General features: G+C 34.8%; 3 protein-coding genes across 5 annotated transcripts in view; 2 read left to right on the top strand and 1 right to left on the bottom strand.

Moving 5' to 3' along the window:
- Positions 1-2908, bottom strand: part of nf2a (NF2, moesin-ezrin-radixin like (MERLIN) tumor suppressor a) — a 37263-nt gene extending 34355 nt beyond the window's left edge. Inside the window, exons 1-2 of one of the 2 annotated variants that reach the window (XM_058776300.1) lie at positions 2748-2908; positions 2030-2410 (exon numbers count right to left, since the gene is read on the bottom strand). In XM_058776300.1, coding sequence (XP_058632283.1) covers positions 2030-2143 — 114 coding nt within the window. In that variant the 5' untranslated portion in view covers positions 2144-2410; positions 2748-2908. The remainder of the gene's footprint in view (positions 1-2029; positions 2411-2747) is intronic. The other variant, XM_058776301.1, reaches the window with a different exon arrangement.
- A 480-nt stretch (positions 2909-3388) lies between these two features.
- Positions 3389-13497, top strand: fbxo21 (F-box protein 21). Of its 2 annotated transcripts, none has more exons than XM_058777718.1 (12): positions 3389-3639; positions 4313-4448; positions 4629-4723; positions 4816-4937; positions 5557-5703; positions 5974-6110; positions 6669-6805; positions 7317-7496; positions 7808-7940; positions 10594-10784; positions 11375-11532; positions 11813-13497. In XM_058777718.1, exons 1-12 carry the CDS (start codon positions 3416-3418, stop codon positions 12049-12051), a joined length of 1899 nt encoding a protein of 632 aa, XP_058633701.1. In that variant the 5' UTR covers positions 3389-3415; the 3' UTR covers positions 12052-13497. The 2 variants fall into 2 exon arrangements, with proteins under 2 accessions (XP_058633701.1, XP_058633699.1); XM_058777716.1 differs by having other exon boundaries at positions 4614-4723.
- Positions 13498-14669: 1172 nt separating this feature from the next.
- Positions 14670-22734, top strand: tesca (tescalcin a). Its single transcript, XM_058776752.1, has 8 exons — positions 14670-14795; positions 17176-17245; positions 17478-17558; positions 18926-19065; positions 21589-21650; positions 21733-21840; positions 21932-21979; positions 22070-22734. The coding sequence occupies exons 1-8, from the start codon at positions 14735-14737 to the stop codon at positions 22151-22153; spliced, it is 654 nt and encodes a 217-aa protein (XP_058632735.1). The 5' UTR covers positions 14670-14734; the 3' UTR covers positions 22154-22734.
- Positions 22735-23130: the final 396 nt, after the last annotated feature.

Raw genomic sequence — 23130 nt, 5'->3', positions numbered from 1 at the left:
TGCTGAACAAAGCTATTGAAAAAATCATCTTACTAACCTTAATTTTTTGAAAGGTAATGTCTGTCATTACAAAATACAATTTAATATGATCTTTAAAAAAATTTAAATGCCTAAATTAAGTATATTCGAATTTAATGATATCCTGCTCTATTATACATGGTAGAGGAATAATGTTTCCAAATCATTTCCTCAAGCATTTATCAGACTGACAGACAGGCAAACAGACAAGCAGGCACAGAGCAGTACACAGGGTCTTGTGGAGTGGGACCACCGTGCCTCATGGGACATTAACTCGTGGTCTCCGTCTGTCACGCCGTTCTCTTACCACCATCTGTTTTCCCTTAATTCAAAAACACTCCCTGAGATGGTTGTTGTGTAAAAATAGGGCACCTTCCTTCAAGAAACTCAGTGGATGTTGTGTGCAAATGAAGTGCAGCTCCACAGATGAGTCCTGTATGCCTGCAGAACTCCCACCGGATTCAGTTTGTACAAAACACCTTTATACGTGGGAATGATGATTATTGCCATACAGGATGCTGCTTGCTTTGTAGATTTGAATGTTTGTTTTACTTTTTCCCCGGAAGCACTCATGAGCGTTTTTTAAAAACTTTTTGGGATTATTTTTAAGGAAAAATTATTTTCCCCAATATTCTAAACAAAAAGGAGATGTTAGGCAGAATGTCCAAGCTACAAAAAGAACAATAAAAGCAGTCCATATAACTAAATTTCTAGCCTTCTGAAGCCATGCGATAGCTTTGTTTGAAGAACAGAACCAAATTAAGTTGTTGTTTATTGTTGATATTCACCTGAAAGAAATTGTCTTATTTTCAAACCCATGACTTTGGCGTTGCTAACAGCATGATCTACTGTTGACATTATAATTTTAATGACATAAAGCCTACTGTATCATATTTCATATTCAACTTTCCAAGGCCTCTAAACTGTCAACATTATCAAAATTTGCTGAAAAGCCTTTTGTACACAATCTATCATTAAGTCTTCTTTTGTCTGATTGATGGTTTATAGTCTTTTAGCAAGTAAAAGGCCTTTCAGTATAATTCTAAAAACATTCCCCTTCAGGTTGTGATTTACATGTCTGTTGCAAAACCATTTTCAGAAAGTAAGACCTAAGAAAAATCAAGTTAAAATGTAAGTATAAAATATGATACATCAGGCTTTTGGGGAATGTTTATTTGTTCCATCTCTCAATCATCATTGTTTTGCACTGCAATATTTGCTTTGCCCCCACAATAAAAACTACAGAGCTTTGATGATGTTACACATGACATGTTATTGGGAGATATTTGCTTACAACTGATATTTATAAGCATGTTATGCAAGTAGTCTCATTGTCATACCATATGAGCCATAAAATATGACACTCAAAAAACATACTGTATATGAAGACCTTTTTTTAAATATATTTATGGCTATCATGTCATATGTCAAGCTTTACAGGGTTAACTTATTGAAAATGAAATTTTATTTAATTGAAATATCGCTTTGTCAGAAGACTTGGACCACCTTTATAGGACTTTTCTAATAGCTTGGTAATATAAATCATCATCCACTTTCGCTGTATTGCAAGTTGTAGCTTGTACTCATTTTGTGTTTAATTGTGGAAAAGAAATTAATACAGGATCGGAATGAGGCCGAATAAACAATGACACAATTTCCATTTTTTGGAAGAGCTATTCCTTAAGGCCGCTTTTCAAACATTAAAGCAGCTCGAGGAGACAGGGATGTCTTGACGCAGCTCCCCTGGAGAAACAGGTCAGGCTGAGTGACTTGCTCAAGGGCACAACAACAGTGAGCGGGGACGTTAAAATGTCGACAGTCTGGTGCCTTCCTCAAGTTAAGCTTACATGCCCTCTGGTTACTAATGAGAAGCATTGATCACTGACAGCGCAGGTTTGGTTGTAGGCTACAACAGGTTTACTCCCATAAAATAATGTAAAGGTGATATGTACGCATTCAGAGACCATTTTAAGTTAATTCACCACATAAAAACTAAGCACTTGCTACTCACCTCGCAGTTGAACTCCAAGTCTGCATCCATTGTAACAACCGTGACATTGAAGGTTTTGGCTTGTTTCCTCCGAAGGGAGTTGAGACCCATTTTTGATGCAAGGACACTTGCCATAATAGCTGCTAATGGGAAACCTTCCTCCTCTTTAGAAACAACATAAACCTGTCTACTAACTCTCTATCTGAAGCATAGCTTATGATGAAACACAATAGAGTTGAACTCTGGTTAAAAGCTACAATTTAGCATTACTGGCCAATGTAACAAAAATGTGATTAAAGTGCATCTCTAAAGGCAGGACGTTGTCAAACCACCTGCGTTAACTGGTAACTAGTAGTTGGACACATATTATCCCTGTTTACTTCCTCTAAAGCTTCATTAAGCCTGTAAGATAAAGGAAAAAGACAAGAGCACAAGTTTATTAGCTAGAAACTGAGTACATGTACAATTACAATAGACAAAAGAAGCTGCTTTTAAACTACTATAAGCGTAAATACCTATTAAGTGACACATATCTGATAACAAACATTAACCTATTTCGTAACACTTAAGTATACATTCCTGTAGCAAAACACAAACTTTTACACGACTTCACAAGATTTTAGGTGCTCATATACGCTTGTTTAGGCTAATCTATGGTTTCATGCCTCATTGTTTTTTTGTTGTGAGGTTTGACGGAATTGGCCTGACAGCTTGTACGTTAAACTGGTTGCTAACTCACCTGTCGAGCTGTAAAAACAGCTGATTTCCCGCAGTGTGTGTGATTCACGCCCGCTTAAACACCTGACACACAAACCCAGCTGCTGGTTTGATTCTTTCAGGCCAACAAACAAAACTGCAGCTGAAACTTCGCGTGCGCGTGCACGAGGAGGCGGGAGGACGTGCGCAATAGCGCGCGTCATTCAGCTAGAGTTAAAAGCCCGTTTTTTCAGGGATAATACATTGCAAAGTACCAAATAAATAAACAAATAAATTAATAAATAAATACCTTCCAATCAACTATTTCCGAAAATAAATTAATTAATTAATTAATTAATAAAAATAAAAATAAAAATAAAATATATATATATATATATATATATATATATATATATATATATATATATATACTTTTCAATTTACTTTTTAATATTTTAATATTTACTTTTTAATACTTTTTGAAAATGTATTTTTAAAAAGTAAAATTTTATTTTAAAATATGTTTTAGGTTGCTATCTATATTGAATATATGCATTTTTATAGTAAATGTTCAATATATTTAAATAAACATTTAATGTGTATATTCGGATAATTTCAAGCTCAAAGTTCAGCCCTTTGCACCAGAAAGGGGCGTGTTTTCGCTGACTACTGGGCGGGGCTTAGATGATGTCATCGGAGTAAACAGAAAAGATGGCGACGCCATACAAGGGAGATCGGGTTTTAGGGACAAACGATGTTATTTCAGAGAGTTTCGCCAAACAGTTAACCGATTTACCAGCGGAATTATTAGAGCATATATTGAGCTTCCCTGTTCTAAACCATATCGACATTTGCAACGTTTCCTGCACGTGCAAGAGGCTGCATGACGTGTGCCATGGCAGGGGGAAGGTCTGGGCGCATCAGTACAAACTCAGGTGGCTTAAATTAAAAACATTTCTAAAGCTTGATACCTCCATCAACCTCCATAAGAAATGTGTTTGATCCCTGATAGGTGGTTTAAGACGTGCATTCAATGCGTGAGTCGAGAGCTGTCAGATCGTGTTCTCATTCTGCTGATGCACCAAATTTGTTCTGTGTGCACATGCAGAGAGATGCATAATGTGATGCTTCGTTTTAATAGGCTCACCTCCTATATGTTGGTGGGAGGTGGAACCAAATGCACTTATAATTGTTGATAATGTTAAGTGACCTTGAACACTGAAATGCATGATTTTCTAATGTGCTCATAATAAATCATATAAATTAAAATCATCATAAGTTAACATGAGATGCTTTAAACAGAAGTATGGTTTTAAGATTATTACATTTAGAGTTATTATAGTAACAGTAACTACTTACGATTGTGTTTTAACAGATACTTGCAAACTACAGCCTTTTAGGTAGATTTTGCATTAAACTCAATTGACAAAACGCAACCCTCTACTAAAAGTATTTATTTATTTTTACTTCAGGAGATATATTAGCACAAATATAATTTTAAATAAGACACACAACATTACACTAGCCCCATTTAAGGAATAGGTTTAACATATTTGCCATCCCCCTTTTTCAAGGTCAAACATTATTGTTGTGTCATTAATATTTTAGGTGGCCCAGGCTGCAGAGATTTTATCAGCAAAATGAGTCATACGATTGGCTGAAAGAATTCAAAACCCGGCACATGGTTGGTCAACAGATAAGAAGAACAGTAGAGTCTATTTCCAAGAGGTTCTTCACAGAAGTTGTAAGTGGCTTTAAAAGTGACTAAATTACAAAGCAGTTTATAATTTTCTCAAAAATTGTTATCTTTTTGGTATGGTCATTACGCTACGGTTGGACAGGTATATTTGTATGGTAAGTTGGATTGAATAATTTGCTTTAGTCACTAACCCAGAGACCTGTAACTCAGCCTTGCGTTGGTCAGGTTCTTGGAGACAGCTTTGCGGAAATCGAGTCTCTTGGTGCTCCAGAACACTTCTGTGAGGATGAGCTGCTTGGCATTTTGAACTCGGACAAAAGGTTAGAAAGGAGCTCACGATTATGTTATTTTATTTTCTTTTAACACTTAATGAAGTGTTTTAACTGAATGAATGCATTTCCTTCTTTCCCAGGAAATGTTTGACACTTAAGTACTATGCAAAGAAAATCCTGTACTTCCTCCGGCAGCAGAACATTCTGAGGAATTTGAAGGCTTTCCTTGAGAGACCACCAGAACAACAATCAGCCCTTGAAGGTAAGCTGATGTCTCACAAAAGAAGTAATGTTTTATTTCTTATTAAAGGAATAATTCACCCAAAAATTCAAATTTGCTGAAAATTTAACAGATTTGGAGAAATGTAGCATTGCATCACTTGCTCTCCTATGGATCCTCTGCAGTGAATGGGTGCCGTCAGAATGAGAGTCTAAACAGCTGATAAAAACATAACAATAATCCACAAGCAATCCACACCACTCCAGTCCATCAAGTAACATCTTGTGAAGTGAAAAGCTGCATGTTTGTAAGAAACAACTTTTGGGTGAACTGTTCCTTTAATTGAAAAATATAAAATAATTACTTTATAATGCTTTATCTTACCAGCAACAAGGTTAAATGATAATATCTGTTGTGCTGTAACTGTTATCATATATAATAATAATAGTTCAAATACATGCATGATGAACTTGAAATATGTATGCTGCATACTGTGCTTTGTAATATTATCAAAAAATTTCTAGCAAAGACATGCACATCACAATATTCGCAATGGAATTAAGCAGTGTTGGTCGACTCCTCACTATATTATTATGGATGATAGAGGTTCAATGATTTACATCAAATAACACGCATCCGTTTGTTTGCTCTCCAATTCCAGGTGCTGTTTTTGTCGATCAGTATTGCAACCCTCTGGCTGATATCACTTTTGAGAGCATATCTGCGCAGATAGAAGAAATCACTGACAAGGTGAAGAAGTGTCTGCGAGTAAAGAATGCCACACATCCAAGTCTACGAGCCAGTCAAGGTCAGTCCACAAGGAGAGATCCGGAAAATTCAATTTACTATTCTCATGAGGTCTATTAGTCAGACCTGTGTAGCCAGGCTCATGTGTTCTCCCTGTTGTCCGATAAAAGCTTTCAGCTTAATGTAGATAAAAAAAAATGTCTTGGAGGTCTCCTAGTTTAATTTTCAACATTTTTTAATCTACTGTGGACTGCATTGGGCAACCACAATAGCATTGTTGTTCTTAAAGCTGTAGCGTCCAATATGTGTCTTCACTGGAGTGTTTTTCCAGGTGACTGCTTTGTTCTGGAAAACCTGGAGTTTCAAAGGCAAGTCATATGTGCTCTGAATACTGTGCTGTATGACCAGCTACAGTACAAGGGCAATGAGCGAGACTACTACAATCCACTCAACTCATATATACATCAGGTATAATATCATATCATAGGTATCATAAGTTAGGCAATGTTAGGGGCAATGCATTATATAATTATGTAACTTGCATTACATAAACAAATTAGTTTTTCAAGTAACATGTATTTTGTATTATTATTATTTTTGTAAAATAAGTAACATTTCTAATATATACAATTTATTCCAAAAATACAGCTGCAAGCATTTTATGACATGAAGTATGAGTAATTTAATTTTAACTTTGACATAGTTTATTTTTTTCATTATTTGATGAATGGTACAGTAAATTAATGGTAAAACAGTGTTTATTTGAAATAAAAGTTTTTTGTAACAATGTAAGTTTGAATGTTAGTGGATTTTGGTGTGATAAGCACTTATTTAAAGCAAAAGAAAAGTATAACACTATCAATACAAAAAAAAAAAAAAGAAAAATCCACAAAGCACTGAAGTAATTTAACATGTTACCATTTAAATGTGTCCATATAATTGTGCTAAAAGAAAAAAACATTGTTTTGAATGTGTACATTTTAAGAAATGTACTTTATTTCTCACAATGTGCCCCCTTGTGGTCAGGTGCTGCTCCGTCAGACAGGCATTCCCATCAGCCTCTCTGTGCTTTACATGACTCTGGCCAGGAAATTAGGAGTTCCTCTGGAGCCTGTCAACTTCCCCAACCATTTCCTGCTCCGATGGTGCCAAAATCAAAGGAGGTGGGCGTTTAACACATTCTATTGCAGTCTATCAGAATGAAATTACATAGCAAACACCAGTCAGTTTCAAGTCAAATTTATTGTTATAGCTCTGTTTACAAAGCTGTTACAAAAATCATGATGTTAATGTTTATGATATCTTCACACCTCATTGCCACATTTAGAGCTGTGAGATAATACAGTTTACATTTTGCAATGATACAAGCAATCAAGCAGTTGAGATTTGCTTTATAGTAGCCTATATATTGCCCTGTGTGGGTATACTGTGTATATGCAGATAAAGTTGGACATTTTGCATCCAAGATTTGCTACGTAGTATACGTGAACATACTGTTAAGTAGTTAAAGTAGGATGTACTATATATCCAACTTATCGCTGAGCAATAATATAGTTTACATTTTCCAACAATATACCCATATAGCTGTAATCTCAATATGCTTTAAAAAAATTGTGCTGTGCTTGCATTAAAAATAAAACTACAATGAAAGTTGACTTATGAGTTGTTTTGCAGGAGTGATGACATCTACGACTATGTATACATTGACACGTTTGGTAAAGGAAAGCAGCTGGCTGCTAAAGAGTGTGAGAATCTGATCCGACACCAGGTGGGAGCAGATTACTACAGCGCTATAAGCACCAGCGAGCTGCTGCTGCGGATGGTGGGAAACCTGCTTAACATCGGCAAAAGAGGGTGAGAATCACACATGGGTTTTGATTACTTTAGATGAGTCAATGTGTTGTGAAATGTTGTTTACATTCATATTGTTGTAGTGTTGCCTAATGATCGTTTCCTTAAATCTCTGTACTTGAAGTTTTACTGATAATGAAGGAGGTGTTTAAAAGACTTGCTTGTATGCTCATTAGTAAGCCAGTCAGGGAATTCTGCAGTTATAGACAGTGTTTTATGTAAATAAAATCCATTTTCTTGGCTGTCAGCTGATTTTGTGAAGTTGTCAGACCCACGTTTGTTACAAAATGTGCTTGCATTTGTGTTTTGTCTAGGGAAGGGAATGAGAAATCATATCAGCTCTTGCGGGACTCGCTGGATCTCTACCTCACTATCAACCCTGATAATGTGCAGTATCTTCTGCTGCAGGCCCGTCTCTACTTCCACCTGGGCATCTGGCCTGAGAAAGTGAGTTCAATCACACAGATGAGACTTGAATGTCAGTAACAGTCCATAATTCTCCTATTTGTTTATTAAAGAATAGTCAAAAAGATAACACATCTCGTTGGCACACATGCACTCTCATAAGGATGTTAGATTGAATTCGTCCAATGTTATTTTAGTATCATTGAGATACTATTATAGTTATTAATATTTTGAATTATTTTTTTATTTCATTTTCATTTTATTTAAATTATTAGGAATTTTGTGTTTTTGTCATTTTTAGTAGTTTTTGTTTTTTTATGTATATATACTGTATATAAATATGTATATATACAGTCATGGCCAAAAATATCAGCACCCTTGGTAAATATGATCAAAGAAGGCTGTGAAAATTAATCTGCATTGTTAATCCTTTTGATCTTTTATTTAAAAAAATGCACAAAAATCTAACCTTTCATAGGATAATAAGAATTTAAAATGGGGAGAAATATCATTATGAAATAAATGTTTTTCTCTAATACACATTGGCCACAATTAACAGCATCCTTTTATTCAATACTTTTTGAAACCTCCATTTGCCAGTTTAACAGCTCTAAAGTTTCTCCTATAATGCCTGATGAGGTTAGAGAACACCTGACAAGAGATCAGAGACCATTCCTTCATCCAGAATCACTCCAGACCCTTTAGATTCCCAGCTCCATGTTGGTGCTTCTTCTCTTCAGTTCACTCCACTCGTTTTCTACAGGGTTCAGGTCAGAGGACTGGAATGGCCATAGCAGAAGCTTGGTTTTGTGCTCAGTGACCCATTTTTGTGTTGTTTTTGAGGTTTGTGTTTGGATTATTGTACGGTTGGAAGATCCAAACATGGCCCATTATAAGATTTCTAACAGTCAGTAACTTATTGATTTTTTATCTGTTGGTATTTGATAGAATCCATGATGCCATGTGTCTAAATAAGATGTCCAGGACCTCCAGCAGAAATATAGGCCCACAACATCAAAAATACAGCAGTATATTTCATTGTACACATGGGGTGCTTTTTATCCCTGTGTTCACCAAACCTATCTCAAGTGTTTTCTGCTAAAAAGCTCATTTTTTTGTTTCATCTGACCATAGAAGCCAGTCCCATTTGAAGTTCCAGTCGTGTCTGATAACTGAATATGCTGGAGTTTGTTTTTGGATGAGCTAGGAGAATTTTTCTTGAAACCCTCACAAACAACATGTGGTGATGTAGGTGCTGTTTGACAATTTTTCCTAAGGTTTTCTGACCCCGAGACGCAACTATTTTCTGCAATTCTCCAGCTGTGGTCCTTGGAGAGTCCTTAGCCACTCAAACTCTCCTTCTCACTGTGCATTAGGACGATATAGACACACGTCCATTTTATGTTGATTGGAAATTGTTAGTTATTGCCCTGATGGTGGAAATGGGAATTTTCACTGCTCTAGCTCTTTTCTTAAAGCCACTTCACTAATTCGTGAAGCTCAATTATCTTTTGCTGCACATCAGAAATATATTCTTTGGTTTTTCTCATTGTGATGGATGATTAAGGAATTTGGGCTTTGTTTTCCTCCTATTTATATTTCTGTGAAACAGGAAGCCATGGCTGGATAATTTCATGTTCATAATCACCCTGTAGTGCTCAAAATTGTGAATATGAATGAGGATATACTTAAGAAATATTTTACTCATAAGAATTTCTAGGGGTGCCAATAATTGTGCCAATAAAAGATCAAAAGGATAAAAAAATGCAGGTTAATTTTCACAGCCTCCTTTGATCATTATGCCGATATTTTTGGCCATGACTATCATTATCATTTTTATTTCAGCTTTAGTTATTTTAATAATCAAGCTAAACTAGCTGCAACTTGCTGAAATCAATTTTTATTTTATTCCAATTAATTAATAATTTAAGTAATGAGTGGTTATAATTCAATTTTAGTTTTAGTTTACTATAATAATAACCCTGAATTCATCTTTCATAATTTCCTAATCCCATTTCTGCTTTCTGTTCCAATACTTTCCTATCACTTTCCATTCTGCTATTACATAAAAAAGGCCTTTAAATATAAAGGTGGTGACTTCTTACACTAGTAACACAAGTATAAAAGAAGATAATTGCTATTTTGAAGGTAGGTACTGTTTGCTCCACGTATAACTGGTACTAAATACCACCCTGGTTACACTGCAGATAGTAATAAGTACTATTCACAAAGTGTGCAAACAAAAGTAATATGCTATTTTTACTATATTACACCGCCCTGCATCATATTTGCTGAATGACATCCGATACTTGTTTTTTTACTAACTTTGGGAAGCTTATTGCAAAAATAGTACCTGTTTAGCTCTAGCATGTCACACTTTGTCACAAAATGACTATGCATTGACTATGTAAAAAAATAAAAGGGAAGGTGAATATTGAACATGGGGTCTCTCAATGGGTTTTAAACTTTTTGTCACATAGAACACTTTGACACCTTACAGCAACAGACTCATAAGGGAGTGTATATGTTGCATTTGCATTGAACATTTGGTGAACATGGCAGTTAAACCACAAAATATGAACTGTATAATCAAGGCTAATAAGTGAATTTCATCATCATGTCTATGTAAATATTCTCATGGGAGAAAAGTATAACCACTGTGTTTGTTTGTTTGATTTCTCTCTCTCTATCTCAGGTGTTGGATATCCTACAGCATATCCAGGCTCTGGACCCGTCTCAGCATGGAGCGGTCGGGTATCTGGTGCAGCATACTCTCGAGCATATCCAGCATAAGAGGCATCCGGTAGAGCCGGAAGTGAAGAGACGCAGCACGCCTGAGCACAGAGACGTACTGTACTCTGTAGGCCTCATCATGAAGCATAAGAGGTGGGTTTCTGCTTGTGTGAGCGGTAAACTTATGAACTAAGTGGAATATGAAACTCTGTTTAATCTGAAATTTGAGAACAGCAAGGGGAACATGAACTTCTGTCTATAAAAAGAAGTGATGCTAATTTGTAACTTGTTAATAAACACCTGTCCTTACTGCATTTCTCCAGGTGGACCTCATATTTATGATGCAAACATGCTACAGTTCTGGGCCAAATAATACAGTGTAAAATCAGACTTTTATTGGCACAGGATGGCAATGCAATCTTGATTTCAAACCAAAAAGACTTTTTTATTTTGCATAACTTTAGGTAGACTGTAGATGAAACACGTGTTTATATTTAATATATGTGACCCTGAACCACCGAACCAGTCATAAGGGTCAATTTTTTGAAATTGAGATGTATACATCATCTGAAAGCAGGATAAATACGCTTTCCATTGATGTATGGAATGTTAGGAAAGGACAATATTTGGCCCATACAATGTATTGTTGGCTATTGCTACAAATATAACTGTGCTACTTATGATATGACTGGTTTTGTCCTCCAGGATCACATTTAAAATTCACAAACCGATGTTTCTCATAGGTCAGGCTACAACTGTGTTATCTACGGGTGGGACCCTAAATGCACCATGAGTCAGGAGTGGATTAACACTATGAGGGTCCATCAGCTGTCTAAGGGGGCTGATCAGCCATTCTACAACGTCCTAGTGCAGGATGGGACATGTAGATATGCTGCGCAAGGTGAGTTTTTCCATTTATTCAAGATTTAGGCAATGGAAATGACTCGATTTTTCATTTCTTTTTAATCTAACATAGTTTTAGGTTGTGCATATACTTTTGGAGACTCATTTATTATAACTTTCTGGTATCTGAAAACTAGGTCTTTGTCCTAATTGCTCTCAATTTCATCAGCATCAGTGAATCATTTCTTTTGGGGCAAATGGGTGAGGTCGTAATTGATTCGAGACAATTGCAGTCTTAAAATAAAAAAGAAACCCTGACTTTCTCTTTTCGTTTGTAGAGAATCTGGAGCCTCACTCCACCCCGCTGGAGATCGCTCACCCTGAGGTCGGCCGCTACTTCACCGAGTTCTCTGACACACACTATATCGCTAATGAAGAGCTCCAGGCGCGTTACCCAGAGGACATGTGCAAGACCCACAGGACTGTAGAGGAGCTCTACCACGGTCTCAACCCCAACTCAGGGCAGACACCGGAGCCCACCGCCAACTTCCAGGACCACGATTTGTTAGATCCATAGACAGGAATGCCACCTCCTTCCTTCCCTCCCTCCCCTCTGTAGATGCGTAATGTCATTCACTTTCTCCTGAACTGTTACAACTGTTAAGGGACTGAATTTGAAGTTTGAAGAACTAGTTATAGGAATAGTTCACCCAAAAATGAAAATTTGCTGAACATTTACTCAACCTCAGGTCTTCCAATATGTAGATGAGTTTATTTCTTCATCAGAACAGATTTGGAGGAATGTAGCATTACATCACTTGCTCACCATTGGATCCTCTGCAGTGAATGGGTGCCGTCAGAATGAGAGTCCAAACAGCTGATAAAAGCATCATAATAATCCACAAGTAATCCCAGACGACTCCAGTCAATCAATTAATGTCTTGTGAAATGAAAAGCTGCATGTTTGTAAGAAACAAATGCATCATTAAGGCATTTAAATCATCACTTTAATTACGAGTCCATAATCCAAAATAATGCATTGTCCAGTGAAAAAGTCCATCCCCCAAAAAAATCTAAATCCACTGACAGAACTGTTTTGAACTGTTTTCCCTGGAAAACGGTGCTTGATCTGTGCATATTTCTCTCCAGATTTCATTGGAGACAGCAATTGTATAGATAAAAAACATCTTGATGCATTTGTTTCTTACAAACATGCAGCTTTTCACTTCACATGGCATTAATTGACAGACTGGAGATGTGTGGATTGCTTGCGGACTATTGTAATGTTTTTATCAGCTGTTTGGACTCTCATTCTGACGGCACCCATTCACTGCACAGGATCCATTGGTGAGCAAGAGATGCTAAATTTCTCCAAATCTGTTCTGATGAAGAAACAAACTCATCTACATCTTGGATGGCCTGATGATGAGTATATTTTCATTTTTGGGTGAACAGTTCCTTTAAGGCAAAAACCAGTCTAAGATCAGTAGTCTTTCTCGAATTCATTTCAACTACAACATCCTGGTCCTAGATTAGTTTTAAACGCAACTTTGACCCAGAGCTGCAAATGTAATCTAAGCTGAAAGAAACTACATGTGTTGTATTTGAGTGGTTGAGTATAAATGATGTGGTTGAGTTACAGTATTTGTGCAGATACAAAATATACTCTAGATAGTATGTATAGACTATGTGAACTTACACTACAGAGGGTCTGAATATCTGTATATGTGTTGATGATCAGCTTCAGGCCCGTTCCTTATGCCATCAGTCATAACACATCTCACTGAACTAATGCACTAATGTCACATATGTTAATATGTTAACTAACATGCACTTGACATGAGATAAAATATCTAAAGCTGTCACCTTAAAATATTTTGTAATGTTTATTTCAAAGTTATAAAAAAAAAGAAAGAAAAAACCTAGAGAACAAGGGCTCAAGGAATTCTTGGCTCATAGTGGTTGTAAATATAAAAGTATTGAGAATATAAGAGAATGAATCACAATAAAAGAATAAGCTCTACTTTGCTGGTCTGGTTATTTACAGTATTTATTATTTTATTTTTTATGAATTATCTACTTGTTTTGTAAGTGTAGAGATTTTATAGAACTAAATATTTAAATGTGTTCATCTAATCATGATTCCCTTCCAGATTGCCCAGGAATATGTAAATAAAATATTAATTTGGTATATCAGCAAACATTTGAGCACGTCTGCTCCAAACTTTATGATGTATTACTCTTAAACAAACTGAATATTTCGATTGCATTTCAAGGTCAAAATACAAATACAGGCAAATTTGTGACATTGACCATGTGAAATGAAGCACAAGTTGCAATATTCTTCAGTCATTCTATAGAACATGATTGTCATGTTTTGTTCATGTCATGTCCATGTCAATCAAATATTCCAACGTTCTGGAATTTCATTTGTCAATGAAACATTTTACTTTAATTGCTATGCTGCATATTATGTTGATTAGAAAAGAAGGCTAAATTGAAGCATTTTCACTAGTCGCTTCTGATTATTGTTTCCCTGCTCTGTTAAAGTGAAAGTCTGATAATGAATGGCAAACAAGTCAGGGTGGTGTCCCTCTTGTATCCAAAGCAGAGTGTGTTTGCATTAACTTGAATACTCATCCAAAGTCATGCAACCTCAAATATTTATAATGCAAATATAAGCATCTACCACACTATACCTGGGTGAATATCACGAAAACATTATTTGAACTGATTTTTTCATTAATATTAAGAACAAAATATATTTAAGGTACTTTAATGATACAAATTAATATTTTAGTTAATTTATTTTAATAATCATATAAAATAATTAATTTTTATGTATTTAATATATTGATTTATTTTATTTAAAACATTATTTTAATTCATTAATATATATTTTATATATTTATATTGAAATAAGTATTATTTCGTTTATTTACAAATGATCTTTTTGACAGCGACCACAAACATCTGCTATGACAAGAAAGCGAAGATTTCTTTTTTTAGAAATTATGGAGATTATACCTAACCCAAATGTCCATTTCATTTCTGGGTCTCAAAAGAATTTTCAGATCCCGCACTCAGGGAAAAAAAGAAAAAAAAAAAAAAACACGGACGAGAACTTCAGGTGTGTCACTGACGCGTATTTGCATATTTCATAAGCGGGCGGAGCTTTGCTATCAAAGTCTGAGGGCAAGTTGTGAAAGTTTTGACCATTCTTCACACGACTTTCTTTCTGATCTCTTCCGGACGTTAAAATGGGAGCTTCTCAGTCTGGACGAGTGCATATGTTCCAAGATCTGGCTGATAAAACTGGCTGTGAGTATCCATAAAACATTTCTATATGTAGACAGCGACGTTTTCTCAGGTGCTTAGAATATGTTTCTAAGTGACTTTACACTTACAGACAAAGTAACATGCTGATATCAGAAGGTTGTATCATGGCACTGTTTCAAGTTGTCCAAAAGTTGCTGTATTCTATATAACATACAGTTTACAGAAATTAATGTGTTTTGTGTGAATTTTATGAGGTAATGACTTTTTTTTTTTTTTTTTTTTTTTAAATCTCATAAAACATGACTCATTATACAACAAATTATTAGTTGTTTGAACTCATTATTTTTGATTAAACTAAAATGTAAATTTTTATAGGCTATACATTGATTTAATACATAACTAAATGTCTATTAACTACTCTAGTGACCTGTTAAGTATTATATGTGACCCTGGACCACAAAACCAGTCTTAAGTGTCAATTTTAAGTCGAAATTGGGATTTATACATCATCTGAAAGATGAATAAATAAGCTTCCCATTGATGTATGGTTTGTTAGGATCTGACAATATTTGGCTGAGATACAACTATTTGAAAATCTGGAATCTGAGAATGCAAAAAAATCAAAATATTGAGAAAATCGCCTTTAAAGTTGTCCACATGAATTCTTAGCAATGCATATTACTAATCAAAAATGACGTTTTGATATATTTAAAGTAGTAAATTTACAAAATATCATCATGGAATATGATCTTTACATAATATATTAATGATTTTTGGCATAAAAGAAAAATCTATCATTTTGACCCATACAATGTATTTTTGGCTATTGCTACAAATATACCCCTGCGACTTAAGACTGGTTTTGTTGTCCAGGGTCACATATGTTTATGACATAAAAGCTATTATTAAGTTCCAACTGTATTGAACAAATATATATTAAAATAGGCTTTAGATAGGCTCTAAAGTGATTAACCGTCATGAACACACACGACAGCCTAAATGTAATGAACCAAAAGTGTCACTCAGTTGGAATGTAGAAGTAGGAGGACTTTTGGAGAAGCACAAGTAATCCCATTCATATCTATCATCGGGGAGAAGCGTTTTCACAACAGTTATTGACTGTAAAGCTGTGAATGTGCGAATACCAAGCACATATTACACAGAGTAAATCTTCTCAAAACTAACTGTACTACCTCACAGAATAGAATAGAATAGAATAGAACAGTATTCTTTACAATAAGGTCCCATTCATTAACATAAATGCATTTTTGTTAGTTTAAAAAGACAAGTCTTCATTGTTTGTTCATGTTCACAATACATTGACTAATAGTTAAATGTTGAAATGAACATAAACGTAAATAAAGGCTGTAGAAGTATTGTTATTTGTTAGTTGATGTTTACTGTAGTTAACTAATGTTAACAAATGAAACCTTATTGCAAAGTGTTACCAGTATAACTCAGACATATATGTTTCACTACTATGTTAAACATGAGTTTTTCTGGTTTTACTTGTTTTTCTGTCTTTTTCCTTTCTTGTGTGTGCGTGACTTCTTCAAGTCCTTTCCACATTCTCAGAAAAAAGGTACAAATTGGTCACTGGGCTGGCATCCTTTCAAAATGGACTAATATGTACTTTTAAAGCATTAATATGTACCTTTAACATAGCTAATATGTATAATTTAGGGGTAAATAAGGTAGAAATGTTAAACTTTTGTACCTTAGGATAATGTGATGGCTTTGTACCTTTTTTCTGTCTCTCAGTTGCCAGAAGAAAGCACTGGTCTATAAGTATGGCAGGGAAACTCTAAAAATGTTAAATATATAATTAATTTGAAAATAAAAGTACTAAAATCTTGAAAGGTTTTCATTCAGACGCTGCTAGTAAATTTCACAAATAATTACAAAGAAATGGAAATTGCGCATAAATGTGAAATTTTGAAGCAGAAAGTCTGGCACGGTGTTTTCTTCTCAAACATAAAATCCATTAAATGCATTTACTTTTAAAGTATACGGTTTGCACACACTGAACATGAGTGATGCTAGTAGTGACAGATAGCAGAGTATTCTGGTTTGGTGACAGCTGTCATAAGATCAGGGATTGATTACATCTATTTTGGTCGACTAAATCTCTATAAATACGGTTTGTATTGTTGCATGTTGTCGGTGTTGTGAGTGTATCTGTGCACCTCCTCTCCTCATGTTATGTAATCTGAGGCATTAGAGTTTCTGATGGTTACCCGAATGAAACACGCATTCCTTGCACGAGTTTATTCATTATCAGCTCGTCTTGCGCTTCACCTACACACACATATTCTGTCTCCATCACTCCTTCAGAACAGCTGTGACTGTCACCACAGCGACCTTCTTCATCTGTGAAGTTCTTTGAAACGTTCCTGAATTTGCTGTCTTTTTCTCACTTTAGTTTCCATAGAGCAGATAAATAACCTCCATAACAGATTTATGTACCTGACTCAAGATGAAGACACTTTAAGGTAGTGTACAAATGACTTCCACTGTCATAACCAGTCATCTAACACACTCATTTTCTATCTGTCTTTATTTTAACGCTTGTTTTATTGTTTATATCTGTTTCACTTCTGATTTTAAATCAAGTTATGCGTTGCAGAATAGGATGCATGACGTATTATTGAATTGTGTGTGTTTTGAAAAGGATGCCAGATGAGATTCATTTTCTGTAATAATGAAGTGTAATACACATTTCAGACGTGAACACCTTGAGAATATTAGCAACTTGGCCCTCAACCCAATCCGAAGACAGATCATTGAGGCCTTCTTTGATAAAAGGTGCGTTCAGAAAAGAAAAAAGAAAAAAAACTCTTATGGGTCCATACAATGTAAAAAGTGATAAGTTGACTTAACTTAAAAAAAAATTGAGGAAACCCATTGCCTTACAATTATTAAGTAACTAATAATTAAAAAAAAAAAAGTTAAACGAACTTGAAAATTCACTTAACTTATTTTTTTAATTATCATTTACTTAAAAATTTTAAGTCAACGGGTTTCCTCAATTTTTTTAAGTTAAGTCAGCTTATCACTTTTTACAGTGTACTTTGAGAGGAACGTCCAATGCTTTTTCCCAATTTTTTTTTTTTTTTTTTTTTATAGTTATTTTTTCACCATTTTGCTGAAAAGCAAATAAGTGTCATATAATAAATTTTAAATATAGACCTATTGAGGAGGATGGCATATTAAATTATTATTATTATTTATTTTTATTTTTTAAATGTATTTAATTTTTAATTATTTAAATGCATTTAAATTTATTTAAAATTATTTTGATTTTATATTTCACATTAAGGTATTATTTTCAAACATTTTGTGTTTTATGTTTGTTTTACCGTTAGGTTTAGCTGAAAAGCAATTGTGTCCTAAAATACATTTTAAATACAGATGTGTTGAGGAAGACGGCATATTTATGACAACATATTTAAAATAAATGTATAATAAATTATTATACATATTTTAAATTTACTTTGATACATAGTATCCTGTTTTTTATTTATTTATTTTTTTCACAAGAATGTCTTCTTCTCAAAAACATAGGTTCCAGCTGTCAAAATTTACCCCCTATGCCTTTAATGAACTTTAATGAATGTCCCTCATGAATAATAATAGAGAACCTTTATAGCATTTATTTAGCCAAAAGTTATAGTTATTTCAAAGCAGCTTGACAGAAAAGCATGATGTTACTGTTTATAATATTTTTAATATACAGTATTCATGCCCTTTAGTCACATGTAGCAGAGCTGGGTGATAATATAGTTTACATTTTGCCATGTTACAAGCAATCAAATGGCTGAGATACACTATATAGTATATTTCACTCTGTGCAAGTATACTGTATGCAGATAAAGTTGGACGTATTGGTTCCATGAAAACCATTAACATCCATGGAACCTTTCTATTCCACAAAATGTCCTTTATAGTGGAAAAAAAGATCTTTACATTGTTCAAATGTTTTTCACACTAAGAAACAAAAATGGTTATAAGCTGACTGAAAGGTTCTTTGGGAACCAAGAATTCTTCTTCTATGGCACTGCAGAGAAAACCCCTTTTTCAGATCTTTATTTTGAAAAGTGTATCCAACTTTAAAATCATTTTGTCAGGCTTCTTAACATGCTGAATGATAACGTCTGTGTGCTTTCATCCAGGAACTTGGGTGAAAAAGAGAAGGGCTGTCTGCAGGAGATCGGTTTTCAGGAATTCGTTACTGTCCTGTCCTTCTTCAGACCACCCAAACCACGCACTGCTGACGAGGAGATGAAAAACATCAAGAAGGAGAAACTACGTTGTGAGAATACAGATGTTTTTTCTATTGCAGCTCTCTTTTTTTTTTTTTTTTTTTTACAGATATCAGTGTTATTTTAATATCACTGGTATACTATTATAATTTTGTTATTATTTTGAATTTAATTTTAGTAATTTTGTGTTATTGTTGTTTTTTTTAATACAGTATATATCTACACAGTTTTTATTCAAATATATGTGTAAATACTATATATATATATATATATGGTTTATTTTTAGTTATTTTAATATCTAATAATGTTGTCAAATCAATTAATAGCAATTAATCACATCCAAAATAAAAATTTGTTTATGCAATATGTGTGTATATTTATATGTATTTATGAATACGCACACATACGTGTATAAGAAATTTAAGAAATACTTACATGTGTATATACAGTGGGGCAAAAAAGTATTTAGTCAGCCACCAATTGTGCAAGTTCTCCCACTTAAAAAGATGAGAGAGGCCTGTAATTTTCATCATAGGTATACCTCAACTATGAGAGACAAAATGAGAAAAAAATAAATCCAGAAAATCACATTGTAGGATTTTTAAAGAATTAATTGGTAAATTCCTCGGTAAAATAAATATTTGGTCACCTACAAACAAGCAAGATTTCTGGCTCTCACAGACCTGTAACTTCTTCTTTAAGAGGCTCCTCTGTCCTCCACTCGTTACCTGTATTAATGACATCTGTTTGAACTCGTTATCAGTATAAAAGACACCTGTCCACAACCTCAAACAGTCCAACTCCAAACTCCACCATGGCCAAGACCAAAGAGCTGTCAAAGGACACCAGAAACAAAATTGTAGACCTGCACCAGGCTGGGAAGACTGAATCTGCAATAGGTAAGCAGCTTGGTGTGAAGAAATCAACTGTGGGAGCAATTATTAGAAAATGGAAGACATACAAGACCACTGATAATCTCCCTCGATCTGGGGCTCCATGCAAGATCTCACCCCGTGGGGTCAAAATGATCACAAGAACTGTGAGCAAAAATCCCAGAACCACACAGTGGACCTAGTGAATGACCTGCAGAGAGCTGGGACCAAAGTAACAAAGGCTACCATCAGTAACACACTGCGCCAGGGACTCAAATCCTGCAGTGCCAGGCGTGTCCCCTGCTTAAGCCAGTACATGTCCGGCCCATCTGAAGTTTGCTAGAGAGCATTTGGATGATCCAGAAGAGGATTGCAAGTTGAGTTTTTACTTTTTGGTAAAAACTCAACTTGTCGTGTTTGGAGGAGAAAGAATGCTGAGTTGCATCCAAAGAACACCATACCTACTGTGAAGCATGGGGGTGGAAACATCATGCTTTGGGGCTGTTTTTCTGCAAAGGGACCAGGACGACTGATCTGTGTAAACGAAAGAATGAATGGGGCCATGTATCGTGAGATTTTGAGTGAAAACCTCCTTCCATCAGCAAGGGCATTGAAGATGAAACGTGGCTGGGTCTTTCAGCATGACAATGATCCCAAACACACCGCCTGGCAACGAAGGAGTGGCTTCGTAAGAAGCATTTCAAGGTCCTGGAGTGGCCTAGCCAGTCTCCAGATCTCAACCCCATCGAAAATCTTTGGAGTCCGTGTTGCCCAGCGACAGCCCCAAAACATTACTGCTCTAGAGGAGATCTGCATGGAGGAATGGGCCAAAATACCAGCAACAGTGTGTGAAAACCTTGTGAAGACTTACAGAAAACGTTTGACCTCTGTCATTGCCAACAAAGGGTATATAACAAAGTATTGAGATGAAATTTTGTTATTGACCAAATACTTATTTTCCACCATAATTTGCAAATAAATTCTTTAAAAATCCTACAATGTGTTTTTTTTTTTTTTTTTCTGGATTTTTATTTCTCATTTTGTCTCTCATAGTTGAGGTATACCTATGATGAAAATTACAGGCCTCTCTCATCTTTTTAAGTGGGAGAACTTGCACAATTGGTGGCTGACTAAATACTTTTTTGCCCCACTGTATATATGTATATTCTGCATAAATATGTATTGTATTATATATATATATATATATAAATCATAAGTAGCACGGGCATATTTGTAGCAATAGCCAACCATGTTCATTTTCAATTCAATTTCATGTTCCATGAAGATATTTTGTAAATTTCCTACCCTACATATATTTAAAAACTTCATTTTTGATTGTAATATGCATTGCTAAGAACTTAATTTGGACAACTTCAAAGGTGATTTAATCAATATTTGGATTTTTTTGCACCCTCAGATTCCAGATTTTCAAATTGTATCTCAGCCAAATATTGTCCGATCCTAACAAACCATACATCAATGGAAAGCTTATTTATTTATTTAAATTTACCCTTATGGTCCAGGGTCACATATATTCCTTAAGCACATGTATGTATGTGTGTGTATTTATATGTACATATAAATATTCACAGTACACACATTTTATGGGAACAAACGTTTATTTTGGATGCGATTAATCGATTTTTGAGGTTTACCTTTTTATTTAAACTTCTTGGTAAAAGCATATCTTCTTCTCTGTAGTTCTATTCAACATGCATGACACTGACAATGATGGCGTCATCACGCTGGACGAATACAGACGTGTAAGATATATTTACCCTTATTTCATATAAAACTACAAACGCAGTCATGGCTTGTTTGACCGCAGTGTCAGTGTGGTCGTAGGTGGTGGAGGAGCTGCTGTCCAGCTATGAAACCATAGGAGCAGAAACCGCCAAAGCCATTTCAGATGCTGCAATGCTGGAGGTGGCGAGTGTCACCGTGGGTCAGATGGTACGCTGGCGATCTGTGATGGGCTTTGACATTAAGTTCTAATGTGATTTTGAAATTAAAACCTGTTGATCTGGTACTTTTTATGTTTCAGGGTCCTGATGAATTTTATGAGGGAATCACCTTTGAACAGTTCATGCAGGTTTGCACTTTTATAATATGAATTATAATGAAATATAACTGTAAAACATGCACGCTGCTCATACCTCGCACTTGAACATCTCTCCCACAGATATTGAAAAGTTTAGAGATCGAGACCAAGATGAATATTCACTTCTGGAACTTGGACACCAGGACGATGCCATGTGGGAAATGAGAGTCATTTCCGCTTCACAGCAGCACTTAATTTTCAGCACAGTCTTTATTTTAGACCTAAAACATGTCAAATTCGTCTCGTGGGTTCAACTCTTAGTATTGAATGCTTAAGATATGGAGGCAGTGAACAAAGTATTTCTATGTATTTGCAAGACATTTATCAGCCACATGAAGCCTGGCTATTTTTGTGACTTCATATATTTACATATGTACAATGCAAGGCATTTTGATTCATACATACTTTCAGATGCTATGTATACTGTGGAATTGAGCCGTGTGATCACAAATTTCCCTTCTGAGCAAAGTGCTCATTTTATAATGGAGGAAGTCTTTACAAAATCAACAATCAAACCAGTGCTGAAACATTCCACACCCAAAGTTCATCTGGCTTCCTTCCACCAAAGTTATATATTAATATTTATTACAGGGGTGTGTATAGTTTTTATAGCAACCGCATTTACTGTAGGATATTAAAGTATGATAATTGTGTATATTATTGTTAATTGAAACTCTTAGCACGAACACTAATCCGTTTCTTTATACTGAAATGAATAAAAATCATAGTTTTAAAAGCATTTTTTCCTTTTGTGCATTTTGTGAAAGCGCTCTGTCAGAAATCATGAATCTATGCAAGGTTATAAAACACATTCCATACCATTTTTAGTCAAAGACTGTGAGTTAAGTCGAACTCTGTGGTATTTTGGCGCAAATTCATCTTTTATATTCAATGCCAATGTCTTCAAAAAAAAAAAAAAATTAATTTTTAAAGATTAAATATAGTTTCACTTGTAACAGTAAACTTTGTGTGTTGACTACAAAGTACACTACTGTTCAAAAGGTTTTTTTTAAAGAAAATAAAACTTTTATTCAGCATTAAATTGATTTAAAAAGTGACATTAATAACATTTATAATGTTCTAAAAATGTCTATTTCCAATAAATGCTGTTCTTTTGAACTTTCTATTCATCAAAGCATTAT

The sequence above is a fragment of the Onychostoma macrolepis genome, chromosome 05 (genome assembly GCF_012432095.1).
Source record: "Onychostoma macrolepis isolate SWU-2019 chromosome 05, ASM1243209v1, whole genome shotgun sequence".
NCBI lineage: Eukaryota > Metazoa > Chordata > Actinopteri > Cypriniformes > Cyprinidae > Onychostoma > Onychostoma macrolepis.
The sequence above is the reverse complement of the archived record's forward strand: the minus strand, read 5'-3'. Positions and strand labels throughout refer to the sequence as shown.

Bases quoted from the DNA above. Each gene is read 5' to 3' on its own strand.
- tesca (XM_058776752.1), top strand. From the start codon at position 14,735: ATGGGAGCTTCTCAGTCTGGACGAGTGCATATGTTCCAAGATCTGGCT. The intron at 17,559-18,925 runs GTGCGTTCAGAA...GCTTTCATCCAG, and splicing joins GAGGCCTTCTTTGATAAAAG to GAACTTGGGTGAAAAAGAGA. The intron at 21,980-22,069 runs GTTTGCACTTTT...TCTCTCCCACAG, and splicing joins CCTTTGAACAGTTCATGCAG to ATATTGAAAAGTTTAGAGAT.
- fbxo21 (XM_058777716.1), top strand. From the start codon at position 3,416: ATGGCGACGCCATACAAGGGAGATCGGGTTTTAGGGACAAACGATGTT. The intron at 6,806-7,316 runs GTGGGCGTTTAA...GTTGTTTTGCAG, and splicing joins TGGTGCCAAAATCAAAGGAG to GAGTGATGACATCTACGACT. The intron at 11,533-11,812 runs GTGAGTTTTTCC...TTTCGTTTGTAG, and splicing joins ATGTAGATATGCTGCGCAAG to AGAATCTGGAGCCTCACTCC.